Source organism: Rhinolophus ferrumequinum, chromosome 6, assembly GCF_004115265.2.
Source record: "Rhinolophus ferrumequinum isolate MPI-CBG mRhiFer1 chromosome 6, mRhiFer1_v1.p, whole genome shotgun sequence".
NCBI lineage: Eukaryota > Metazoa > Chordata > Mammalia > Chiroptera > Rhinolophidae > Rhinolophus > Rhinolophus ferrumequinum.
Window position 1 is genome coordinate 26,582,788 of NC_046289.1, and position 22,304 is coordinate 26,605,091.

Sequence of the window (22,304 nt, forward strand, 5' to 3'; positions counted from 1 at the left end):
GACCTAAAAATAAAATTCACAAACATCTCTACACTATTTCATTTGTTAGTTCTACCAGATTAAAACAAGTTCAGTAGTATTTTCAGTACAATAAACACTGGTATTTTCTCTGATCTTCTGGGGCAGGCTGTGGAATTCCAGATTTGCTGAATCCAATGATCCTTGTCAACTCTGCTACATTACATACTGTCTATATTGCTACACAATGAACATGAGCTCTCCCCCAACTTTTCTTAATTTTTAATTCTGATAAATCCAATTTATCAATTTGTTCTTTTACTAATCTTATTTTTGGTGTCACATCTAAAAAATTTTGCCTAACCCAAAGTCACAAATATTTTCTCCTATATTTTATTTACTTCTAGGAGTTTTATTGTTTTAGATTTTACATTTAGGCCTATATATCCATTTTGAGTTCTTATAATGTAGTGCAACATAAGGATACAAGTTTTGTTTTTTGGGGACTATTTTGCATATGGAAATCCAATTGTTGAAAAGGCTATCCTTTCACCACCTGCCTGTTTTGGGATATTATTTTAATGCCATCTGGGCCTGAAGTTTTCTTTATGGGAAGGTTTTTTAACCACAATTTCCGTTTATTTAATAGATATAGGACCATTAAGATTTTTCTTTCAAAGTGAACTCTGATAATTTATCCTTCAATAAATTTGCCCATTGTCAAGTTTATTGACATGTAGTGATTTATAGTATTCTCTTATTATCCATTTAGTATCTGTAGAGTCTGTAGTGAAATCCTATCTCATGTTCCAGATACTGGTTATCTGTATCTTTTTTCTTTTTCTGTTTTTTCCAGGATTAGCCTGCCTAAAAGTTTATCAATTTAATTGATCTTCTCAAAGATCAAGCCTTTTGGTGTCCATGATTTTTCTCTATAGTTTTTCTGTTTCCTCACTGATTTCTGCTTTATTCTTGACTATTTTCTTTCTTATGCTTACTTGGACTTAATGTGCTCTTTTTCTAGTTTCTTAAGGTAGAAAGTGAAGTCACTCATTTGACTTTTGTTACGTCGAGCTATAAATTCTCCTAAGTACTGTGTTAGTGGCGCATCCAAAATTGATAGTTTTCATTTTCCTTCAGTTCAAAATACCTCCTAATTTCCCTCTTGATTTCTTCTTTTATCCATGAGTTTAGAAATATTTTCAGTTTCTAAATATTTAGGAATTTCCTAAGGTTCTTTTTGTTATTAATTTATAATTAATTTCATCATGGTCAGAAAACATACAATGCATGACTTGAATCCTTTTATATTTGACCAATGTATTTATTATACGGCCCAGAATATGGTCTGCCTTGGTGAATGTTTCATGTCCATTTAAAAAAATGTGTATTTTGTTGTTACGATTGGAGTGTTTCATAAATGTCAATCAGCTTAGTTTGGTGGACAGAATTGTTCAAATATACTATATTCTTGCCTATTTTCTGCATACTTGTTCTATCAATTGTTGAGAGAGGGGTGTTAAATTCAACTGTAATTGTCAATTTATCTATTTTTCCTATCTATCAACTTTTACTCTGTATTTTGAAGCACTGTTTTAGGTGTAGACACATTTAGAGTGGATTAATTGATCCCTTATCATTATCACTCTCTTTATCCTTGGTAATAGTCTTTGCTTTCAAATCTAATTTCTCTGACATTAACACAGCCACTCCAGCTTTCCATTTAATTAGCATAAGCATGCTCTCTCTTTTTCAATCTTTTTATTTTTAACCTATTTCTGTCCTTATATTTAAAGTGCATTTCTTGTAGGTAGCATAGGGTTGAGTCTTGCTTTTTACTCCAATCCAACAATTTCAGACTTTTTCTGACTATCATCTTTTCATTTATTTCCTATATGCTGATCTGTTCTTGATCTTTTTCCTCTTTTTCTGTTTTCCTTTAGATTAATAATTTTTCTGGGCCAGCCCAGTGGCTCAGGAGGTTAGAGCTCCATGCTCCTAAATCCGAAGGATGCCAGTTCGATTCCCACATGGGCCAGTGGGCTCTCAACCACAAGGTTGCCGGTTCAACTCCTTGAGTCTCGCAAGGGATGGTGGGCAGCACCCCCCGCAACTAAGATTGAACACGGCACCTTGAGCTGAGCTGCCTCCTGGATGGCTCAGTTGGTTGGAGCGCGTCTTCTCAACCACAAGGTTGCCAGTTCGACTTCCGCAAGGGATGGTGGGCTGTAACTCTGCAACTACAAAACGGCAACTGGACCTGGAGCTGAGCTGCGCCCTCCACAACTAAAACTGAAAGGACAATAACTTGAAGCTGAACGGCACCCTCCACAACTAAGATTGAAAGGACAACAACTTGACTTGGAAAAAGGGCTTGGAAGTACACACTGTTCCCCAATAAAGTCCTGTTCCCCTTCCCCAATAAAATAAAATAAAAAAATAAATTAATTAAAATTTTCCGAATCCATTTTATTTCCTTTTTTTCTATTTACTAGCTATAATTCTTTCATTATCTTAGTATTTTACTTTTACACTACACATTTTATAACCGTCTACCTTCAAATGATGGTATGCCACTTCACATTTACTGTAAGAAACTTAGACAGTAGTATAATTTTGTATTTCCCTTCCCAGCCTTTATGCTATTATTGTCATAAATTTTACTTTTATACATTATAAACCACACAATACAGTTATTATTTTAAACATCCAATTATTTCTCAAAAATATTTAAATAGTAAGAAAAAAACTTAAATATTTATTCATGAAGTTTCTTAGCATGGAAAAGATCCAGTGATCTTTGTTCCTTTGGGTAAGTCCATATTTTCATTTGGTATTATTTTCCTTCTGCTTGAAAGACATCCCTTAACATATCCTATAGGGTGGGTCTGCCCACAAAGAAGTCTTTCAGTTTTTTTCTAGTCTGAAAATGTCTTCATTTCGTCTTGGTTATTAAAAAAAAGTTTTTCTAGGTATAGAATTCTCGGTTGATAGTTTTGTTTTCCTTTTAATACTTTAAAAATGTTGCTCCGTTGTCTTCTCAACTTCATTATTTCCAACAATAAACCTCATGTCTTCCTTATCCTTGTTCCTCTAATAAATATTTTTTTTCTCTCTCTTGCAGTTTTTAAGATTTTTATTACTAGTTTTAAGCAATTATGTGCCTTGGTATAGTTGTCTTCATGTTGCTTGGGATTCACTGAGGTTCCTGACTGTGGACGTTTATAATTTTCATCAACTTTGGAAAGTTATCCATCATTATTTCCTCAAAATCTTTTGTCTCCTGTCTCTTCTTCAAGTTCTCCCACAGGTTACTTCATTTTGTTTATGTTTTTCGTTGGTGAACAGGAGTGGAAGGATGACTTTTTTTTTCTTTTCATTTTGCATAGTTTCTATTGCTATGCTTTCAAATTCACCAATATTTTCTTCTGTAATGTCTATTCACCAATAATCCCACCCACTGCATTTTTCATCTCAGACATTTTAGTTTTCATTCCTGTAAGTTTAATTTGGGTCTTTTTATATATATATTCCGTGTTTCTACTTAACGTTTTTAACATATGGAATACAGTTGTAACAGTTTTAATGTCTTTGCTAATTCTAATATCTGTGACAGTTGCAAACTGATTATTTTCCTCATTATAATTCATGTTTTATCCCTTCTCTGCATGCTTGGAAATCTCTGAGTGCCAGATATAATGAATCTTAACTTACTGGGCACTGAGAATTTCTGGATTTCTATAAATCTTCCTGGGCTTTGTTATGCTACTTGACAACAATTTGATCCTTTCAGGTCTCACTTTTATGACCTTGTTAGGTGGGTCTGGAGCAGTGCTCATGCTAGGGCTAATTATTCCCCACTTCTAAGGCAAGAACTTCCTGAGTATGCTACACATGACATATGAATTGTGAGTTTTTTCCATCAAGCTGGTGAAAACAGGCACTATTCCTGGCCTGGTGTGAGTGCCAGGTGCTGTTCCTCTATTTATTTCAAATGGTTCTTACCCTGGCCTCGGGTAGTTTCTTCTCGTACATTCACTTACCAGTACTCTGCTGAATAGTCAAGGAGATCCACAGCAGATCTCTGAGATCTCTCTCTGAGCAGCAAGCATTTCTCTGATACTCTGTCCTATGGACTCTTAGCTCCATCTCCAACTCAGGAAGTCGGCTAGGCTCTAATACCTCATCCCTCCCTGTGTCATAGCCTGGGAGCTCTTAAGGCAGTAAGCTGGGGTAACTGTAGGGCTCACATAATTCAATTCCCATTTTTCAGGAATCACTGTCCTTTATTGTCTTATCTCCAATGTCTTGAAAACCATTGCTTCATGCATTTTGTTTACTTTTCACTGTTTCAGGTAGGAGGGTAAATGTAATCCTTGTTAATCCATGTTGACTGGAAGCAGCATTTAGTCACCAAGTTTATAATGGACTAATACTGTTTACTACTAAGATTAGTGCTAAGAAATAGGGAAATAGAAGTTTCCCCTTATGCCTTTTTCATTTGGGGTCAAGTTATCTATATATAACGTCTTCACTTTCTCTAGCTTTTCAGTACAGTTGCATGATACTTATTGATGATAAAAAAGATTTTGTTTTGTATAAATATTAATATTGCCACAGAAAGGTTTGTAATGGCTTTAAGAGTCAATGTTTTGGAATCCTATTAACTTAAATTTTGTATCAAAAGAACCAAAATAGAAAACATTTTCCGACATGAAAATCAAGTAAAAACCTCAATGGATCATTGGGACATTTCAATTTAAAAATAAAATCTGCAGGCATCTTTAGTATCACACTATATTCTCACCTATCAAACAGGGCCAAAAGTGTGAGTCTGTCAAAATTAATGCCGATCCATAGCTGGGGCAGGATCCAAAAGCGGTAATAGTGTTTAACCTTTTGGGCAGCTTCTTCTGTTGGACCATAAGTAGCTGCCAGGTCTGGGCTTAAATCAATGTCTTGTTGCTCCAACAAATCTGTATCGATGGTCAATAGTCTGTTCAATCGAATCTGTGGAAGAGAGAGCTAAAAGAAAGTCAGCATTGAAAGGCTTAAAATATCTTTAATCAAGTCATGATTCAAGGGCTACTCAATTAGCTTACAGATAATCGAAGCCCCCTTAATTCTCTACACTAGTCCACTCCTTGTGGGCATTTTATGACCATTAAAAACTACAGAAGGTGCTGTACACCTGAAACTAATATAAAATATTGAATGTCAACTGTAACTAAATACATACGTATACATACATATATTTATTTATATGCTCATGGGATGTAAAGTACAGCATAGAGAGTATAGTCAATAGTATTGTAACAGCTGTGTTCGGTATCAGAGGGGTAGGAGACTTAATGGGGGTTATCACTTTGTGAGGTATGTAAATGTCTAATTATATTGTTGTGTACACCTGAAACTCATAAAAAAAAATAAAACCACAGAAGACAACAATAGGAAATGAACTAAAATAAAGCAAATTAATCAACACATTTTTTGGAAAAGTTTTATTAGGAAAAGTGTTTAAAAATCTTAACATTTTATGATTGTTTAGCTAGTAAATCCAGTTAGATCACTTACAGTGAATCACTAACGGCTTCTCTTCTTCCCATCACATTTATGGTCTTTTCTCATTAAGCTATGAACCTCATCACTATGTTAAGTCTAAGCTCCTCTGCATTGCATTCAATGTTTTCAACTCTCATTTCTTCCTACAGTCTCTTATCACAATTATTGTTATTTTCAAATCCTTTCAACCTCCCCTCCCCTTTGTTTTTGTTTTGGCAGGCTGCTCAGCTGAGGCTATACAGAAAATTAGCACATTACATTTCTTATAGCTTTAACTCATCCATTCACCAGTTCACCAGTTTCTCCTTCCTCTGAAAGAATCAAAAGTTTATAGTATCTAACATAGCACTAGCCAGCATTTTGCTATCTCAAGGCTCCTATACGTTTAACAGTAGAAAACAATACTCGTTTTCCCATTTTTGCTTTCCTACGGAGCTGCTAGGAATACACTACAGCAAAAAAAGTAGGGACAGTCTTTACTCTTCAAACACTTATGTGGGTATAGTCCAGAAAATTTGCTTTCTGTATGAATACAGCCACTTCTGTCTCTAAGCACTGACAAAGACTTCCCTAAACACTTTTTTTCTTATCCTCTGTGCCAGGGTTTCTCAAACTTGGCAGCCAGATAATTCTACGTTGTAGGAGCTGTGCTGTCCACTCCAGGATGTTTAACAGCATCCCTGACTTCTATCCACTAGATACCAGTAGTGTTCCCTACACTGTGAGAAGCAAAAAATGTTTCCAGACATCGCCAAATATCCATTTGTGGAAAACCTTTGCTCTATGCCAACTCACATCCATCGTCTTAAAAACCTTGCTCACAACTCGCCATCTTCAGGAAGCTGCTGATAATTAATCCCTTTGGCACCACATTTATCTGGAAGTTTCTCTTATGTGTTGTTTATAAAGATTCCACCATTTTGTCTTTTCCAACTTCAATATATACTTCTTGATGGCATAGGCGGTGTTATCTTTTTAAAATATCCCTATTTTATGTGGCATATTTTTATACAAGGATGTCATCACTAAGCTTTCCCCCCACACACTGGTATATGAATAACTAGTAGTTAACCAATAAATAACTGCAACAAAATCGTAATATTCAAAGTGAAGTTTTAAAATGAAAAAATTAAAAATGGCACAACCAGATAACGACATTGGTGAGCAAATGGACCTTTATATACCCTTAAAAGTGTAATTACTTATCCATATACAGCTAATTAAACTTCATGGTATTCCATGTTTGTTTGTTTCTTAACAAAGGACTTCTAAGAAGAGATTCACTATGGGACAACAAAGGTATTTGGCGGCCATAGTTTTCAACAAAACTCATATTTTTTTGATTTGTGTAGAGACTTAATCTGAAAACACATCATTTCATAAAAATAAAGGAAAACCTACCACATCATGTGGATAAAATCGAACTGAGGTAGAACTGGATACATGAGAATCCGTGTCACTAAAATAAAATGAAAAAGACTTTAGGGACTAAACAACTTGTCCAGTAGTGGAAACAAAATAAATCCTTTAACAATTGGATGATATTTACACTGTCTTCCCTTTTCTATGTAAACTTCAAAATGCAAAATATCATTTTCCTATAGCTGTGATTCATTAAAAACATAGCCTCTTCAAATCTCTTCATCAACTAAATCTTAGACGTATTATCCAACCTTTTTATACCTCAGTTTCCTCATCAGTAACATGGGATAACAAGGTTCTTGTGAAAAGTGTTTAAGAAAGCAATTGACATATTGCCTGGAACCACAATAAATTTTAGCTATAAATACCCTAGAACATGACAATTAAGTTTCCACAGTTCAGTCAAGTTTAGATTTCAACACTGGAGACCTTACCATATTTATGGTGTAAGGAATTGTTCTTGTCTTGAATTATATTAAATATAATTGTTTCCATTGCTCCATCTTCCTATTGTTTCTACTGTTACAAAATCATCTAACACTCCAATTTAATCATTTTTGACACGATGAATTCTGGAAAGGAGCTTAAAGAGTATAATTTTCTAAATGTTCTATCTTTGCAGCATGCTAAGTGACCACGAGATCCTATTGATTGAAATGGCACCTCAAACCTTAAAAAACTAGATGAACTGCCCACAGATGTCTAACATTTAAATAGGTGTGTCCATTATTAAATGGAAGTCCTAAAATACAATCAAATAACCCTAGTGAAAACAGTGAGCTAATTAATCAATAAAGGATTTCAAAGCAGCTACTTGCATACATGATAAGATAAAAATTTTACCAAAATTTTAACACATTCTAAACTATAATTATGTCATAAGATCAAGATTTCTAATTTCTTATTTGCTTTTTTTCTAATTTCTCCATTATCTTACATAATTCCTTCCTAAGGGAAGGAGAAAAAAGAAACCAAATGTAATACCATATATGACTCATAATTTAAGAAATTCCTTCTTATAGCTGGTAAACAAATTTTATAACAAAATGAAAGATGATCACTTTAAAAGATATTTGACTAAACCTTTACAAAGAAATAAAAATTTTAAGTTATACAAAACTAGAGAATTGATGGGTATGAATTTAGTTGTATAAACTATTTGTCTAATAAGCTTTTTTATATCATATATATGTATACACACACAAAATCCATAAATTTGCAACTGTGTAAATCACTATCCCACTATAAAATCTACAGAAAATTTTTACTTCGTTTTTAAAAACACAGAATAGCTTTTGTTTTAAGAATGCTTTTTTTCCCATAGCAACAAATTCTACTTTAACTCTTTAGAGACAAATGCACTGAGAAATTATATAAGCCAGCATAAACAAATGTTTTCTAAACAACTTTTATATTATATATCAAGGCTTAAAATCTTTAAACATAGCAAACATATGCAAGTACACACACTCTCCTAATATGAATTCACACATACCAGATATTAGATGCTCTTCTTGCTGCTGGTTCAAAATTCACAAGTGACATATCACAGCCACCAGTCTCATAAAGCGTAGAAGAGAACTTACCTAGCAAACAAATGATTTTTAGAAAAGCCATTAGAATACTCAGAATTTTTCCTTCAAGCAACTTGTTACAATTTTAAAAATGTACTATAACTTTCTTCGAAACATTTTAAAAGAAATGATTAGCACATAATTCAGTGTGACATGAACTGAAAAGGAATGCTAAACAGTGGGGCAAAATGTCAACATACACAATCAGGTATTAAACTTAAGGGATTCAAGGTGGCTTTGCAATACAGTCTCCTCTTTTCTCCTCCTAACACATTCTTAAGTAATCATATGAATGGATGTAATGGTCTTTATAAGTCACCTGACCACTACTTGCAAGTAGTGAGTGGCCATTTGGAAAGCCGCTTTTTAAGTTTTAAGACAGATCACACTGCAAAACAACAAATTTGTGTGACTACCTTCAGAGTTTGGGTGTATTTTTTTTTTTTTAAGAAAAAATGAAGACTCTCAAAATGGATATAAGGAAGTTCAATGAAGGAAGTACAATAACGGTGATAATTACAGTACTTAATGAACATTACTAGAACTCTGAAAAAATTTAGGAACACCATTTGCTATAGCCAAGTATCACTACAAAAGTGATAAAAGGTATAGAAATTATGTTGGCTGCAAAAATACACAGGTTTAAAAAAAAACTCTTAAAATGAACTCTATTAAGATAAAATGATTTCTGATATTGTAATTTTAAAAAATCCAGATACTGTCTGAAATGCACACTTCTACTTGACGATCGATGGTAGCCGTATCAATGGTGAGTTACGGAGCATAACCAAGTGAATATAAATTTCCAGTAGGGCAATGAGAAGAGGTACACAACTCTAAAACCAGGCTGCTCTCTATTTATGGGGTTTTTGTTTTACTAGCTGGAATTACTGAGGTTATAAAAATGAAGAATCTTAAAGGGCACCTGACCTTCACGGAAGGGCTAAAAGACTTATCTTCCATGACTACAATGAAAACAGTATACAATAAGGATTTTTATTTAAGTGAAATCCTTGAAAAGTGACAACAGAAGGTCCCTATAATATACTAATAATATAATTAAGGGTTCGCAGAACATTGCAACGATTCCTTCATTATTTAAAAGGACTAGAATCAGGAAAAGTACTTTAACAGGATTATTTGAGTACTAATAATAGATCAGGGAGAATATGCAAATATTTTATTTTATTATGTTTTCCATAGTAGCAAATTTTTTGTCATAATAATATACTTCTGAGATAAATAAGAAAACAGCATCCTGGGAAATGCTGTTCATCTGCTGTTTTTCAAGGGAGAATTATTCAGCGTGTGGGTTATCTAAAACTGCTTTTTACTCCCGTCTTTTAATCATGAGCCATTCACTCTTAAGCACATCTAACAGAAACCAGATTAATGAACTAAAATGAAATGATGCAAGCTATCAATTTGGCTACTTCTAAGATGTATTACTGAAAAATGTTTTGAAGTGGCAGGATGAGTTGAAGAAATTATTAGTGAAGAAAAAAATCAAGTAAAAATATTGGCTTGACTGAGATTTAAAAATTATTTTTAAATTGCAATTTTTTTATGCTCTACTCTTCCCTCATTCATCATGGATCATTAAAGACTGTCTATGTTACTATAATTAACTTACATTATTGAAATCACGGATTGCATAAATGCAGAGGAATCACACCTCCATGTTAAATGACTAAATCACAGGGTAACAGAGCTAGAAGGGCTTGGCTATTGTGTGTGAAACCCAGTATGAATGAAGTGCATAAAAGCGTTTATATCAAAAAATGTGTGTGTATTTTAGAAATAACTTAATTCTATATTCAAATCTATATTGAAGTATATGCTGAGTGTTTAAGCATTCCATGGGATTTTTAGTAATATAAGACCTAGTCTTGGGATATTGAAAATAATTATTTATATGCAACTGGGATTTTTAGTAATATAAGACCTAGTCTTGGGATATTGAAAATAATTATTTATATGCAACTGAAATCAATTAAAGATATTACTCTCTGTAACTTTCAAATGGAAAAGGAAAAGAACATTAAGTCACTACATAACTATGTCTTCTATATACAGATGTCTAATATGAAATTTTTATATAGACAGTTGTATTTTAAATAAAGAATGCTCCCCCCAAAAGCTTTTTAGACAGAAAGCTAGAAATTGAGCAGTTTTATTACTACATAAATCTACAACTCTGAATGCTTCTATAAAAACCAATGACTAGACAAGTAATAAAATTTAGAAATTATACAGAAGCATAACACATGTCTAAGAAAAGAGCAGCTATAATTTTAACAAATGTGCATGACTTCAACAGTGCTTTTTAGTTTTTCCTAAGAAGTTTTTGTCTACTACTAGCTTTAAGAATGTGTTCAGATTCCTAAAAGTACACATGGTACATATGAGAACAAACTAACATTGCATTTTGCCTTCACGGTATATTCCCAAATTTACTCCACCAAAAGAATAGATTCTATGTCCCTCTTTTATATCTTTGGGCGTGGCAACTGACAGGACTTCAGAAGTACAAATTTTATTCAGAAGATAAGCAACTCAGGAAAAAAACACTACACAAAAAAAGTATTTAGCTTAAGGACTCAGTGAAAAACAGTAAAATTTCAATGTGTTAATATGATCATTTAAAGGCATCTTCAAAAATAACCAGAACAAAGTATATATTGCTTTTGGTTTATAAAGATGAAGAATATCTTATATTTGTACAAATCTTAGTATGCACAACAATTTTACATATATCTCACTTGAGATTAAAAACATGATCATAGTTAACCTTTGGATTCAAAGTAAAATGTACCCATATTAATAACCCTATTTTAATATTATTCAGTGTTAAGAAAAATACTTCAAGTAATTTCTAATGAACATAAATTGGGAAGTACAACATCAACGAAATATGTCCTCACATGAATTATGATTATAAACTAAGTCATCTCATCATAATTCAACTCCCAGGCCATAATTAACTATATCTAATAGAATGACTCTGTCACTATGAAAACAGAAAAAAAATCAATTTCTGACAAAATAAACAAGATGGAGGCTGGAATTTCAGATTTCATAGTGATATTGACTGTGACATAGCATCTCCAAAGATAATGAAAAGAAAAAGTTAAGGTCACTGGTGTTTCTCAGTTTTGAATATTCAATAACTATTGTCTACAAAAATTAGATTTAATTATGCAAAACCATTTTTCTGAAGCAGGAGGATTTCAAAATCCTAATCATAGGTCGATTTATAAATGATGATCAACAGGAAGATGAGTAAAATTGGACACGGACTTAAGGAACAAGGACACTTGAGGCATGTGCCTGAAGGCATAAATGGTGCAGCAGACAAATTCAGATAAACACTCGCAAGATGCTGATAAAAGACATGAGAAATGAAGGGGATTCTCTACCTTGTCCTATAAATAAAAATCCTCATCACATGACACAAAGTTAAATGCATAGATTGTAAGACCAATGCTCGCCCAAGAAACCCAACTATTTGGTCTTGATGTCACTCTGATTTTACCTGTGTGTCCTGGATGGAGATGGTTACTAGGACAAATCATCTGTACAGTTCGTCTAATCATCACAGTACCAACAACATAGGAGGCCTCTTCCATTTCCTGGATGATTTTCATTTTTGGGTTCCCTCCCCAACCCCTCACTCCTGTTCATTCTGTGTTCTCCAAGCCTAATTCTGATACACTGTTAACTGACTTCTCATTTTTCTAGTATTACTCTTAGGGCAGGAAGGTGCTGCAAGAGCAAATTGAGATATAAGGGAGCAACTTTATAATGGTTTTTAGAAGGCTGATGAAGGACCACATACATCTATTTGTACAACTAACTCAAGGAGCCTACCACAAAGCGCTTATTTCTGATGGCAGTAAGTACTGTGTTCACAACACTATCTCAATGAATGTGTCATGATACTTTTAACAGAGGAAGCCTTTAAGATGAGTTCCAATTTCTGGGATAGCAATGCCCCTTATTACCATGACTGGTGACTATGAGTCTCTGAAGAAAAATGAGTTTTCACCCAGACAGAAATGACTCCATTTATTGCTGCTTATAGGTTAATGGACTTGTTTCTCCCTAGACAAGAAGTCAGGTAACTTTTTCTCGAAAAGGCCAGATAATAAATATCTTAGGCTTTGAGGACCAGATGGTCTCTGTGGGGACAATGCAAGTCTGCCACTGCAGTGTGAAAGCAGCCGCAGCAAATCAATAACATAACTACATATTTATTTTATTTTATTTACAAAAAGCATCAAGCTGGATTTAGCCCTAAGGCTATAGTATGTCCACCCGTCCTAGATCAAAAGTCTAGGGTTTCTAAATCCTCTTTAACTCTTGCGCCACAATGGAAATCAAGTCACTATGCTTCTTTTAATTAAAAGTTTCAATACTGAGAACCAGTCCTTCTTCCTGGAATGTGCAATACTATGCTAGGTTTTTAAAACAGGAGGGTAAGGAAAGGGCCGGTACAAAAACAAAGAAATTGTTTTAGAAGACAGCTTCTGAGGACTGGTAAGGAAAGACAGACATATCTACTGCTTGGCAACCAACAGATTTATTTACTGATATATTTATTGACATGGCTATTGTTCTCTAATTCTGACTTAACAGGACATGTCTTAATTCACTGTTAAGTCTTCACTTCCACGGCCTAAGCCCCAGATCAGGTGAACTTTCCAAAGTGAATGTACTAGTTCATATGCTGCTATGATTTCATTATCTCACATTTTCTTTCTAATCTAGCTTTATAAAGTAATCCATTACAATGATAACTGATGACAGCATAACTGATCAAGTAAGCAAAAAGGCAAGAATGGGAGAAAATATTTGTAATTTGTATCTGACAAATTAGTTGTATGTAAAATATCAAAAGTGTACTCTTACACCTCAGTAATAAGACAAACAACCCAATTTTAAAAGTGAGTAAGAGATTTGGACACAAAAGAAGATATATATATATATATACATATATATATATATATATATATATGATATATAAGATATATAAGATACATATATATAGCCAATAAGCACATCAAAATATGCTCATCATCTTTAGTCGTAAGAGAAATGTAAATTTAAACCACAATGAGATACTATTATAAATTCACTGGGGCTAAAATTTAAAAGGCTGACAATAACAAAAGTCAACAAGAATGTTAGTTGGAATTCATATACATTGTTGGTAGGTATGTAAAACCACTTTAGAAAACAATTTATAAGTTTAATTCACAACAGGCAAAACCTAGAAACAACAGACTCATCCATTAACAGATGAATGGATGTACAATATACAGTATGCTCATACAATGGAATAATATCAGCAACAAGAAACCACTAACACACATAACATGATGAATCTCAAAAGCATCACATGAGCACAAAACTAAACACAAAGGCCACAAAGTTCATATTATCATTTATACAAACTTCTTGGAGAGGAATAACCACAATGACATAAAGTATGTAGTGGTTGCTGAGGCCAAAGGTGGAGGAAGGATGGATAGCAAGGGGCCACAAATAATTTTTTGAAGATGAGAGAAATGTTCTGTATCTTGACTGTGGTATTTCACAGGTCGGCTCATCCGCTAAAACTTATCCAATTGTACATGTTAAATGGATGCAATTTACCATACCTAAATTATATATCAATAAAATTGATTTTAAGACAAACAAAAAAGAGTCATCAGGTAAGAATCTAAGTAGATGGGTATGTGAGAGAGAGCATGTAGTCAGTGAAATCCCCACAAGATGCCAACTTACTGTGGAATCTAAAAAACAATAAACAAAACAGACTCATAGAAACAGAGACCAAAGGGACGGTTACCAGAAGGGAAAGGGTAGCAGTATAGGTTAAAAGGGGAAGGGAAATAAAGTCAGTAATATTGCATGATAAGCTTACATGGTGACATGTGACTACTAAAATTAGTGGGGTGATCACATTACAAGGTGTAAAAACATCGAATCACTATATTATACACCTGAGACTAAAATAACCAATAAAAGACTACACCAAATATACCTAAATAAAAAAAAATTTTTAATGACTTTTGGAGAGTGAGTGATATTGTTTTGTTTTTGTGTTTCATTTGAAAAATACTACACGTCAGAAGATTCAGAAGTAGTATATAAAATGAAGAAAGTTTCACATTCCTCAGAGCCACTGCGAACAGCATTCTGTGTTTTTCTGAACAATTTTTTTAAATATACATTTTGTCCCAAGACAAACGGATCATTCTCCTCATACACACTTTCTAAATTTTACTTCTCTTGCTTACAACATAGCTTAGCTTTTTATGTCAATAATATGTATAATAACAGATATGTCAAGTTCTGAATATTACACTATGTTGATATACTACCGTGTCCCTGAAAATAAGACCTAGCCGGACCATCAGCTCTAATGTGTCTTTTGGAGCAAAAATTAGTATAAGACCCAGCCTTCTTTTACTATAAGACTGGGTCTTATATAATATTTAATATGATATGATGTGATATGATATATGATATATTATGTAACATAATATAATGTAATATATTGGGTCTTATATTAATTTTTGCTCCAAAAGACTCATTAGAGCTGACTGTCCGGCTAGGTCTTATTTTCCGGGAAACACGGTATCATTTCTTCCAGTGTTGTCTAATAACAGACATTTAGATTATTTAAAGTATTCCAAATTACAAACAATGAATATCCATGTACATACTACGTCTGGCAATTAAGTTCACAAACTCATCCTAGAAAAAGTGCAACACACCTCACTGCTGAATATCACTACAGTCACCGTCAAATACTCCCCTTGGGAAGCTATGCATTGATGCCAGGGCCTAGACCATCCTTCAAAGCAATTTTGGAACTCTTTTTCTGGAATAGCCATCAGAGCTGTCGTTACCCTTGATGTCCTGAATATCATCCAAATGTCTTCCTTTCAATATTTCCTTTATCTTCAGGTAAAGAAAGAAGTCATTGGGGGATCAGGTGAGTAGGGAGGGTGTTCCAAAACAGTTATTTGTTTACTGGCTAAAAACTCCCCCACAGACAGTGCCGTTGAGCTGATGCATTTTCGGTGATACAAGAGCCATGAACTGTTGGCGAAAACTTCAGGGCGTCTAACTTTTCCACGCAACTTTTTTAGCACTTCCAAATAGTTAACTTGGTTAACTGTCCAGTTGGTACAAATTCATAATGAATAAATAATCCTTGATATCAAAAAAGGTTAGCAACATCGTTTTGACTCTTGATTTGGACTGACGGAACTTTTTTGGTCGTGGAGAATCAGCTGACGTCCATTGTGCACTTTGACGCTTTGTTTCAGGGTCATATTGGTACACCCATGTTTCATCACCAGTGATAACATGGCCCAAAGCATCGTCTTGCTTCTCCAAAAGGTCTTGGCAAACTCGGACTCTCCTTTGCTTTTGTTCATCGGGGAACTCCTTCGGGACCATTTTTGCACACACCTTTCTCATGCCAAGATTTTCAGTTAAGATTTTCCTGTTTCTCTATCGATGTTTACTTGATTTGCTATACTTCTCACAGTCAGCCAATGACTTTACACACAATCGATGAATTTTTTGCAACGTTTTCATCAGTTCTGCTCATTACTGGCCACCCTGACCTCTCTTCATCAGTGACGCATTCTCTCCCCTCAGAAAAACCATCCATTTGTACTGTTGTTTTCTTCACATTATTCCCATAAACTTGGAATAACATGTCCCTGATTTTACTTCCACTCTTGCCAAGTTTAACAAGAAATTTAATGTTTATTCGTTATTCTAATTCAAGCTCAGACTTTCTTGTGACAGCACACAAAAACACGCAACAACAATAATGAACGCCACTCAGCAAGACACTGCCACATGTCAACATGAACATGGCTGTGAGACACTGATAGACCAAGGCTATGAAACCTTACCGAGCTGTTTGTACAGTGCTGCCAATGTAAGCTCTCAGTGGCAAGAACGCGAACTTAATTGTTAGACCTCATAAATGTGTATTTCTGTTATAAGAATAGGAAAAGCACTTCCTAATTTTATCCAAAGGAAGTATAAATAGAATATATCCCTCAAACCTCTTAACACTTCTTCCTTCTAGCTATAATAAAGCATGTTTATTGTTTCAACAGAAATAAACATTTTACTTTCATTTATTTATAATTTATGTTGCCCTCCCCCAAAAAAAGGACAAAAATATAGAATTTTGTATTTTTTGTATTAAAAAGTAACAATAAAGGACAAGGTCAAGGTTGTTGCAAAAAGAATGTAACTTTGTCTAAACGAATAAAAATGATCTACCATAACCTAGGGGACTGAAGTAGAGATTCCAAGGTCCCCTATAGCCCTAACTCTGTATTTCTGGTAATGAGGAACCCTACTTATGACATAGCCCAAAATGCCACACAGTGGTACATAAAATATACAATTTTTTATAAACACCAAGAATAACTCTAATGAAAATCACTCAAAGTAGATCATCCGAGTCTCTGCTTTTGAAAGTTAAAAAAAGAAAAAAAGAAGAAAAAAGCACAGCTTCATAATGCATAGCTGCTATAAACTGCTTAACAAGAAGGGCAATAGGGTGCTGCCAGATTTCCTGTATGTCTTTTTCTAGAGCCAACTACATTTTCAAATTAACAGGTTCTGCAGTAAAGCAGATTATCTCAAAAAACACTTCCTTTGTCAATTCCTGTACAGTAATGAAACAAAGGAATACCTTAGAAAAAATCAATTCACTCATCACTTTTTAATCTCTAATGTATTAATGAAATTAAGAAAGTCTTAATTCATCAGAGGAACACTACCACTGATATTTATAAATTTTATATTTATGTCTTGATAAACATAAAACCCACTGTACTCATTTCTTAGCTATAACAGTATTTTTACATAAAAATAAAATAATACATTTGTATATACTTTTTCAAAGCACTGACCACCACTAATTTCATACACAGAAAACAACACGTAAATTTTCCTGTTTTATCTGATCTTATCTAGAACTTTTCCTCTGAGAGATTATATATTGAGTTTAACTATCAACTATAATGGCATTTTTCATCATTGCATCAGTCTTAATTCATAAGAGGAATCTGAGATTCACATAAAAACTGAGAAGTGACTGCTGAATTTTATAGAAAAAGCTTCCTAGAGATAAAATGGAACTATAAGGCTACCTAAATGCAGAGTCTCTTGTGTGACTTATCTGGGCACTAAGCATAGCTTGTCTTATTTGGTATAACTGCAGTTTAATTCAGAATATAGTAGGAAATCAACTGCAAGTAAACAAGTCCAATAAAAGACCGATGAAAAGGAATGGTTTTCTTTCTTATTGACGGACTTCATTTCCATGCAGACTTATTTTTTAAAAAGACGTTCAAATGATGTAAGTGATGGGTAAGTTTTGAAATTAACATCTTTGAAAAGGAAATTACCAACAAAGAATTTCTCTAATTCTACCAACAAGTTTCTAAATTATACACTTGCAATTCAGTTTTTCCTGATAACTTTGAAATGATAGTCAAAATGCAAGGTTTCTCAGGGTTTAGTATAGGAAACGAACGTGGTTACCTACTATGACACCAGAGTAAAGATGTACGAGACGGAAAACTGCCTAGGCTTTGAATTAATGCCTGACTGCAAGTTTTCTTTAGTCCAAAAAGGCTATTCCTCAGTTTAAAAGTAAACGCACAAATAGTACATACCTATGTGTACATACATAAACATTTATATGCACTCAAATGTACATGAGTATATATAAGTTTGAAAGTGTATATGTATGAGCGGATATACATGTTTTATACAAATGTATTATGTATATGTACACATTGTTACGATCAACACTGTACATATAAAAACTTTCAACTGAATAGGCTAAATTGGGAAGGAAACAATCTTGGTAAACAGTCCATACTTTCAGGGACTACTGTGGCTAACTAACTTTAACATATTTAAGTATATAATACCCAAATTCACTCATACAAAATTATTACCATTGTTAACTAAAGTCATGTAGAAAACTAAACCACGCAACAAAAATAGTCTAGTGGAAGGGCCGGCCTGGTGGCTCAGGTAGTTAGAGCTCTATGCTCCTAACGCCGAAGGCTGCTGGTTCGATTCCTACATGGGCCAGTGGGCTCTTAACCACAAGGTTGCCAGTTCAATTCCTCGAGTCTCGCAAGGGATGGAGGGCAGCGCTGCCTGCAACTAAGATTGAACACGGAACTTTGAGCTCAGCTGCTGCTGAGCTTCCAGATGGCTCAGTTGGTTGGAGCGCATCCTCTCAACCACAAGGTTGTCTAGTTCGACTCCCGCAAGGGATGGTGGGCTGTGCCCCCTGCAACTAGCAATGGCAACTGGACCTGGAGCTGAGCTGCGCCCTCCACAACTAAGACTGAAAGGACAACAACTTGAAGCTGAACGGCACCCTCCACAACTAAGATTGAAAGGACAACAACTTGACTTGGGGGAAAAAAAAAAGTCCTGGAGGTACACAATGTTCCCCTCCCCCAAAAAAAAAATCTTTAAAAAAAAATAGTCTAGTGGACTATATTATAAAAATCAGTGCCTCTAATAAAAATCAGTGTCTCTACCAGTTCCTGGAAGCTCAGCTGCAGTTCATCTTCAGAATCTTTTTTGGCCAACTCCATGGGCTATGGAACAGGTAGGTACACTGTCCATTGACTGACTGCTTACTTTGTGCTCATTACTACTATGTATTCAATCTGGCAGCATTCAGTTACCACGAGCCAAGAACTAGCTATCAGAAGGCAGCTAACACTAACTTAAAAGATAAAATCCAAATTTCAAGAGAATATCCTGAATGTTCACCAGTAGATGCTAACGTCACCTCCAATCAAAAGGCCTTTTTGTCTTCAGAACAGTCAAAACAGTTCATACACACGTATTTTCAATAATCTGACGTGCATTTAGAGTCGGACTTTACAATTAAAGCTTGCTTAGCAGGTTTTTTTGAGCAATTTAAGTTTTACAGAGGAAAATCATTTACTGTTTTATTTTAGGCTTAGTTTAACAAAATCAAAACTAAACCTTTTCATTTTTCTAAACCTTTTAATTTTAATCTACTACCATAAACCCAATAGACAATGGTGATGGTGAATTAAATTTTATATTCACAACTGACAAGTACTCTGTTCACAGGAACTTTGGGTTAACCCGAGAGAAATGTCAGTATAAATGTTTTTGACTGAATATATCTGCAACTAAAAAAGTATCACTTTTTAAGTCAAAACAAATGTCTAAATTGAAGTCTACCTTGCTCTCGCTCTCAAGCAACCTTCTTATAGATTCTGTGTCTTCAAATTACAAACTCAAAAGCAAAAGCATTCTAAAATTAAAATGTTTTACTGCCCTCTCATTTTATTTAGAAATGACCACACATTCTTATGTTGTATCTTAGATGACCATTTTCTATAAGATTTGCTAAAGATGATGTTCATCAATATGCGTATCTAATATTTACTAATATCTCTCTGCAACTAAGGATTTTTACAAAATGGGAAGAGAACAAAAAAAACAGCATTTGAAATTTTATTATACCTAATTTGGGCACCTTACACCATATACCCTTCTAGTCAAAGCATCACCAGGATTATCACATTTATAAATGAAAGGAAGTTATAACATTAATAAACAAAATCAGTGAACAAATGTAATCCTTCCAACTGCTTACTTTTTAATAACAAGATTTTCTTCATTCTATTTATTTAAGTTGTTATTAATCTGCAATCTGAGCACAAGAAAACAGGACTTTACAGAGAAATAGAAACCATAGTATAAAATACTGCCTTTAAGGCACAAAACAGGTATTTGAGTGGATATGCATTACTGAGGCTTTAAACTGTACCATCCCTCTGAGAAGTAACTATTTAATAACTTATATTTATAGATGTATTAACACAGAAAGAAAAAAAACTTTATAAGGTTATTATTTGATATTAGTATAGAGCCATGATGTCCTCAGAGTACTGCCTTTAGAATTACATGAAGTCCTACTTCAGGTGATTTTTCATCTTAAGTAGTGAAATACAGAATACCTGAAAAAAAGATTCTATAGCAATAGACCATAAGAAAGCATTTTTGTCTTTCCTGCAGCACATTCAGAGAATACAAAGAAATTAAGGTTCAATCAAAATAAATTTTTTTAAAAATCAACATTTCCCCACATGGTACAAATTCCAAGGAATAAGAGAACTGCCCGAACTATTATAAGAGAACACTAAAGCATGAACACTTATTAATATTTTTAGCCACCTTTTAATAATAGACATGCTCAAAATAAAATGTAGAATAAGAGTTGAGAGAAACAAAACAAGGAAAAGCAAAAGTCAAACGTTCTTATACAGAGCAAATCCGATAAAACATGCCCTTATGCACAGTTCCAAAATGAAGGTATCTCAAGAAACAATTGCAATCATTGTTACCCATTATCTGCTGCATTAGTTTCGTATCACCAAGATTACATAAGGCCTGCATACCAAGTTCATCGTGCAAACTGCTGCCGCCTACAGCAGATGCATTGTCATGTGATGCTTCTAAGTGGACACTCCCATTTCTCACCAGCAAGGAGGCACTAGCACTGAGCACTGCAGCCTGGGAAGGGGGGCGGGACTGGACTTTGACCTGGGTTGTGGACTGCTGGCCTTGCTGCCCATCTTGAAGGCTAGGAAAAAACATGGATTGGGGAGACATTACAGGGAAGAAAAGAGAAAACAATAGCTAGAATGAAGTCAATAGAGAAAAAGCTGATTTAAAAAAACAACTTTTTCAATGTAACCTGAGAAAGAGCCATTAAACTTTATAAAATATAGAGATCATACTGCCAGCTTAAATCTTCTGGTCCTTAGAAATCTGATTCATAGTGATGAATGCAGTAAACATCTAATGTATATGTAATTAATCACTCTGTGACTTTTTTCCACCTCAAGCCAAAAAAAGTTCTCGCATAAGAAAAAAGAAAGCAGCAAAGAAGAATCACAAGCATATAAAATATATGGTGGCTGCAGCTGGTCCCCAATAGATAAATCCTATTTTTCCAGTTAAATACGCACTTTTATTTATAACTTTGTAATGCTAATTCTAAAAATTGTTCTTTCAAATATTCTGGATCTCAAGTTCACAATAAAACAGAATTTCTATGCACTTGAAAACCAAAGAATCTTTATCAAATGCAAACAGGATGACAATTTTAAATCAAAAGAAAATCACAAACTAGTGCAAGAAGAACCAGAATAACAAACACTGACTCAACCAAGTGAAATGAATGACTGCTGGGATGCTGGAAGAAGTATAATTAATATATTTTTTAAAACTAGATTATATTCTTAACTCATTTTAGGTTTCTATATATATTTATTTTAAATCACTATGAATTTTAATATTCTTAGTACAATACTCAAATTTAAACTGATGAAACTCATGAAAACATTTTGGGTGTAATTATTATGTCATTCTCTACATTATGTCTAGTGCAACTCTATATTGTTTCTAAAATTATTAGAACTTTTAGGGAAAAAAGAGGAAGAATGCTCCTTAGGATGGTCTCATTCAGTTACTTTATTATTTTCATGAGTCAACCTCTCTGATCCTTTGAATTCAATGCACTGGTTTCTCTGATGCCTATAAAATAACAATCTCATATGCTGCAGACAATGAAGACAGCTGTAATTTGAAATAACAATAAAAGACTAAATAGAAAATATTGCATATATTGCATAAGCCTGTGGTAATGGCAACAGAATATAT

General features: G+C 34.0%; 1 protein-coding gene across 5 annotated transcripts in view; it reads right to left on the reverse strand.

Annotated features, from left to right (window-relative positions):
* PCNX1 (pecanex 1) overlaps positions 1–22,304 on the reverse strand; it is a 134,405-nt gene that overhangs the window by 51,689 nt on the left and 60,412 nt on the right. For 2 of the 5 annotated variants that reach the window (XM_033107017.1, XM_033107018.1), the window contains exons 8-11: positions 21,038–21,222; positions 8,438–8,528; positions 6,922–6,979; positions 4,766–4,983 (exon numbers count right to left, since the gene is read on the reverse strand). In XM_033107017.1, the coding sequence (XP_032962908.1) occupies positions 4,766–4,983; positions 6,922–6,979; positions 8,438–8,528; positions 21,038–21,222 (552 nt within the window). The remainder of the gene's footprint in view (positions 1–4,765; positions 4,984–6,921; positions 6,980–8,437; positions 8,529–21,037; positions 21,223–22,304) is intronic. The other 3 variants (XM_033107019.1, XM_033107021.1, XM_033107020.1) reach the window with 3 other exon arrangements.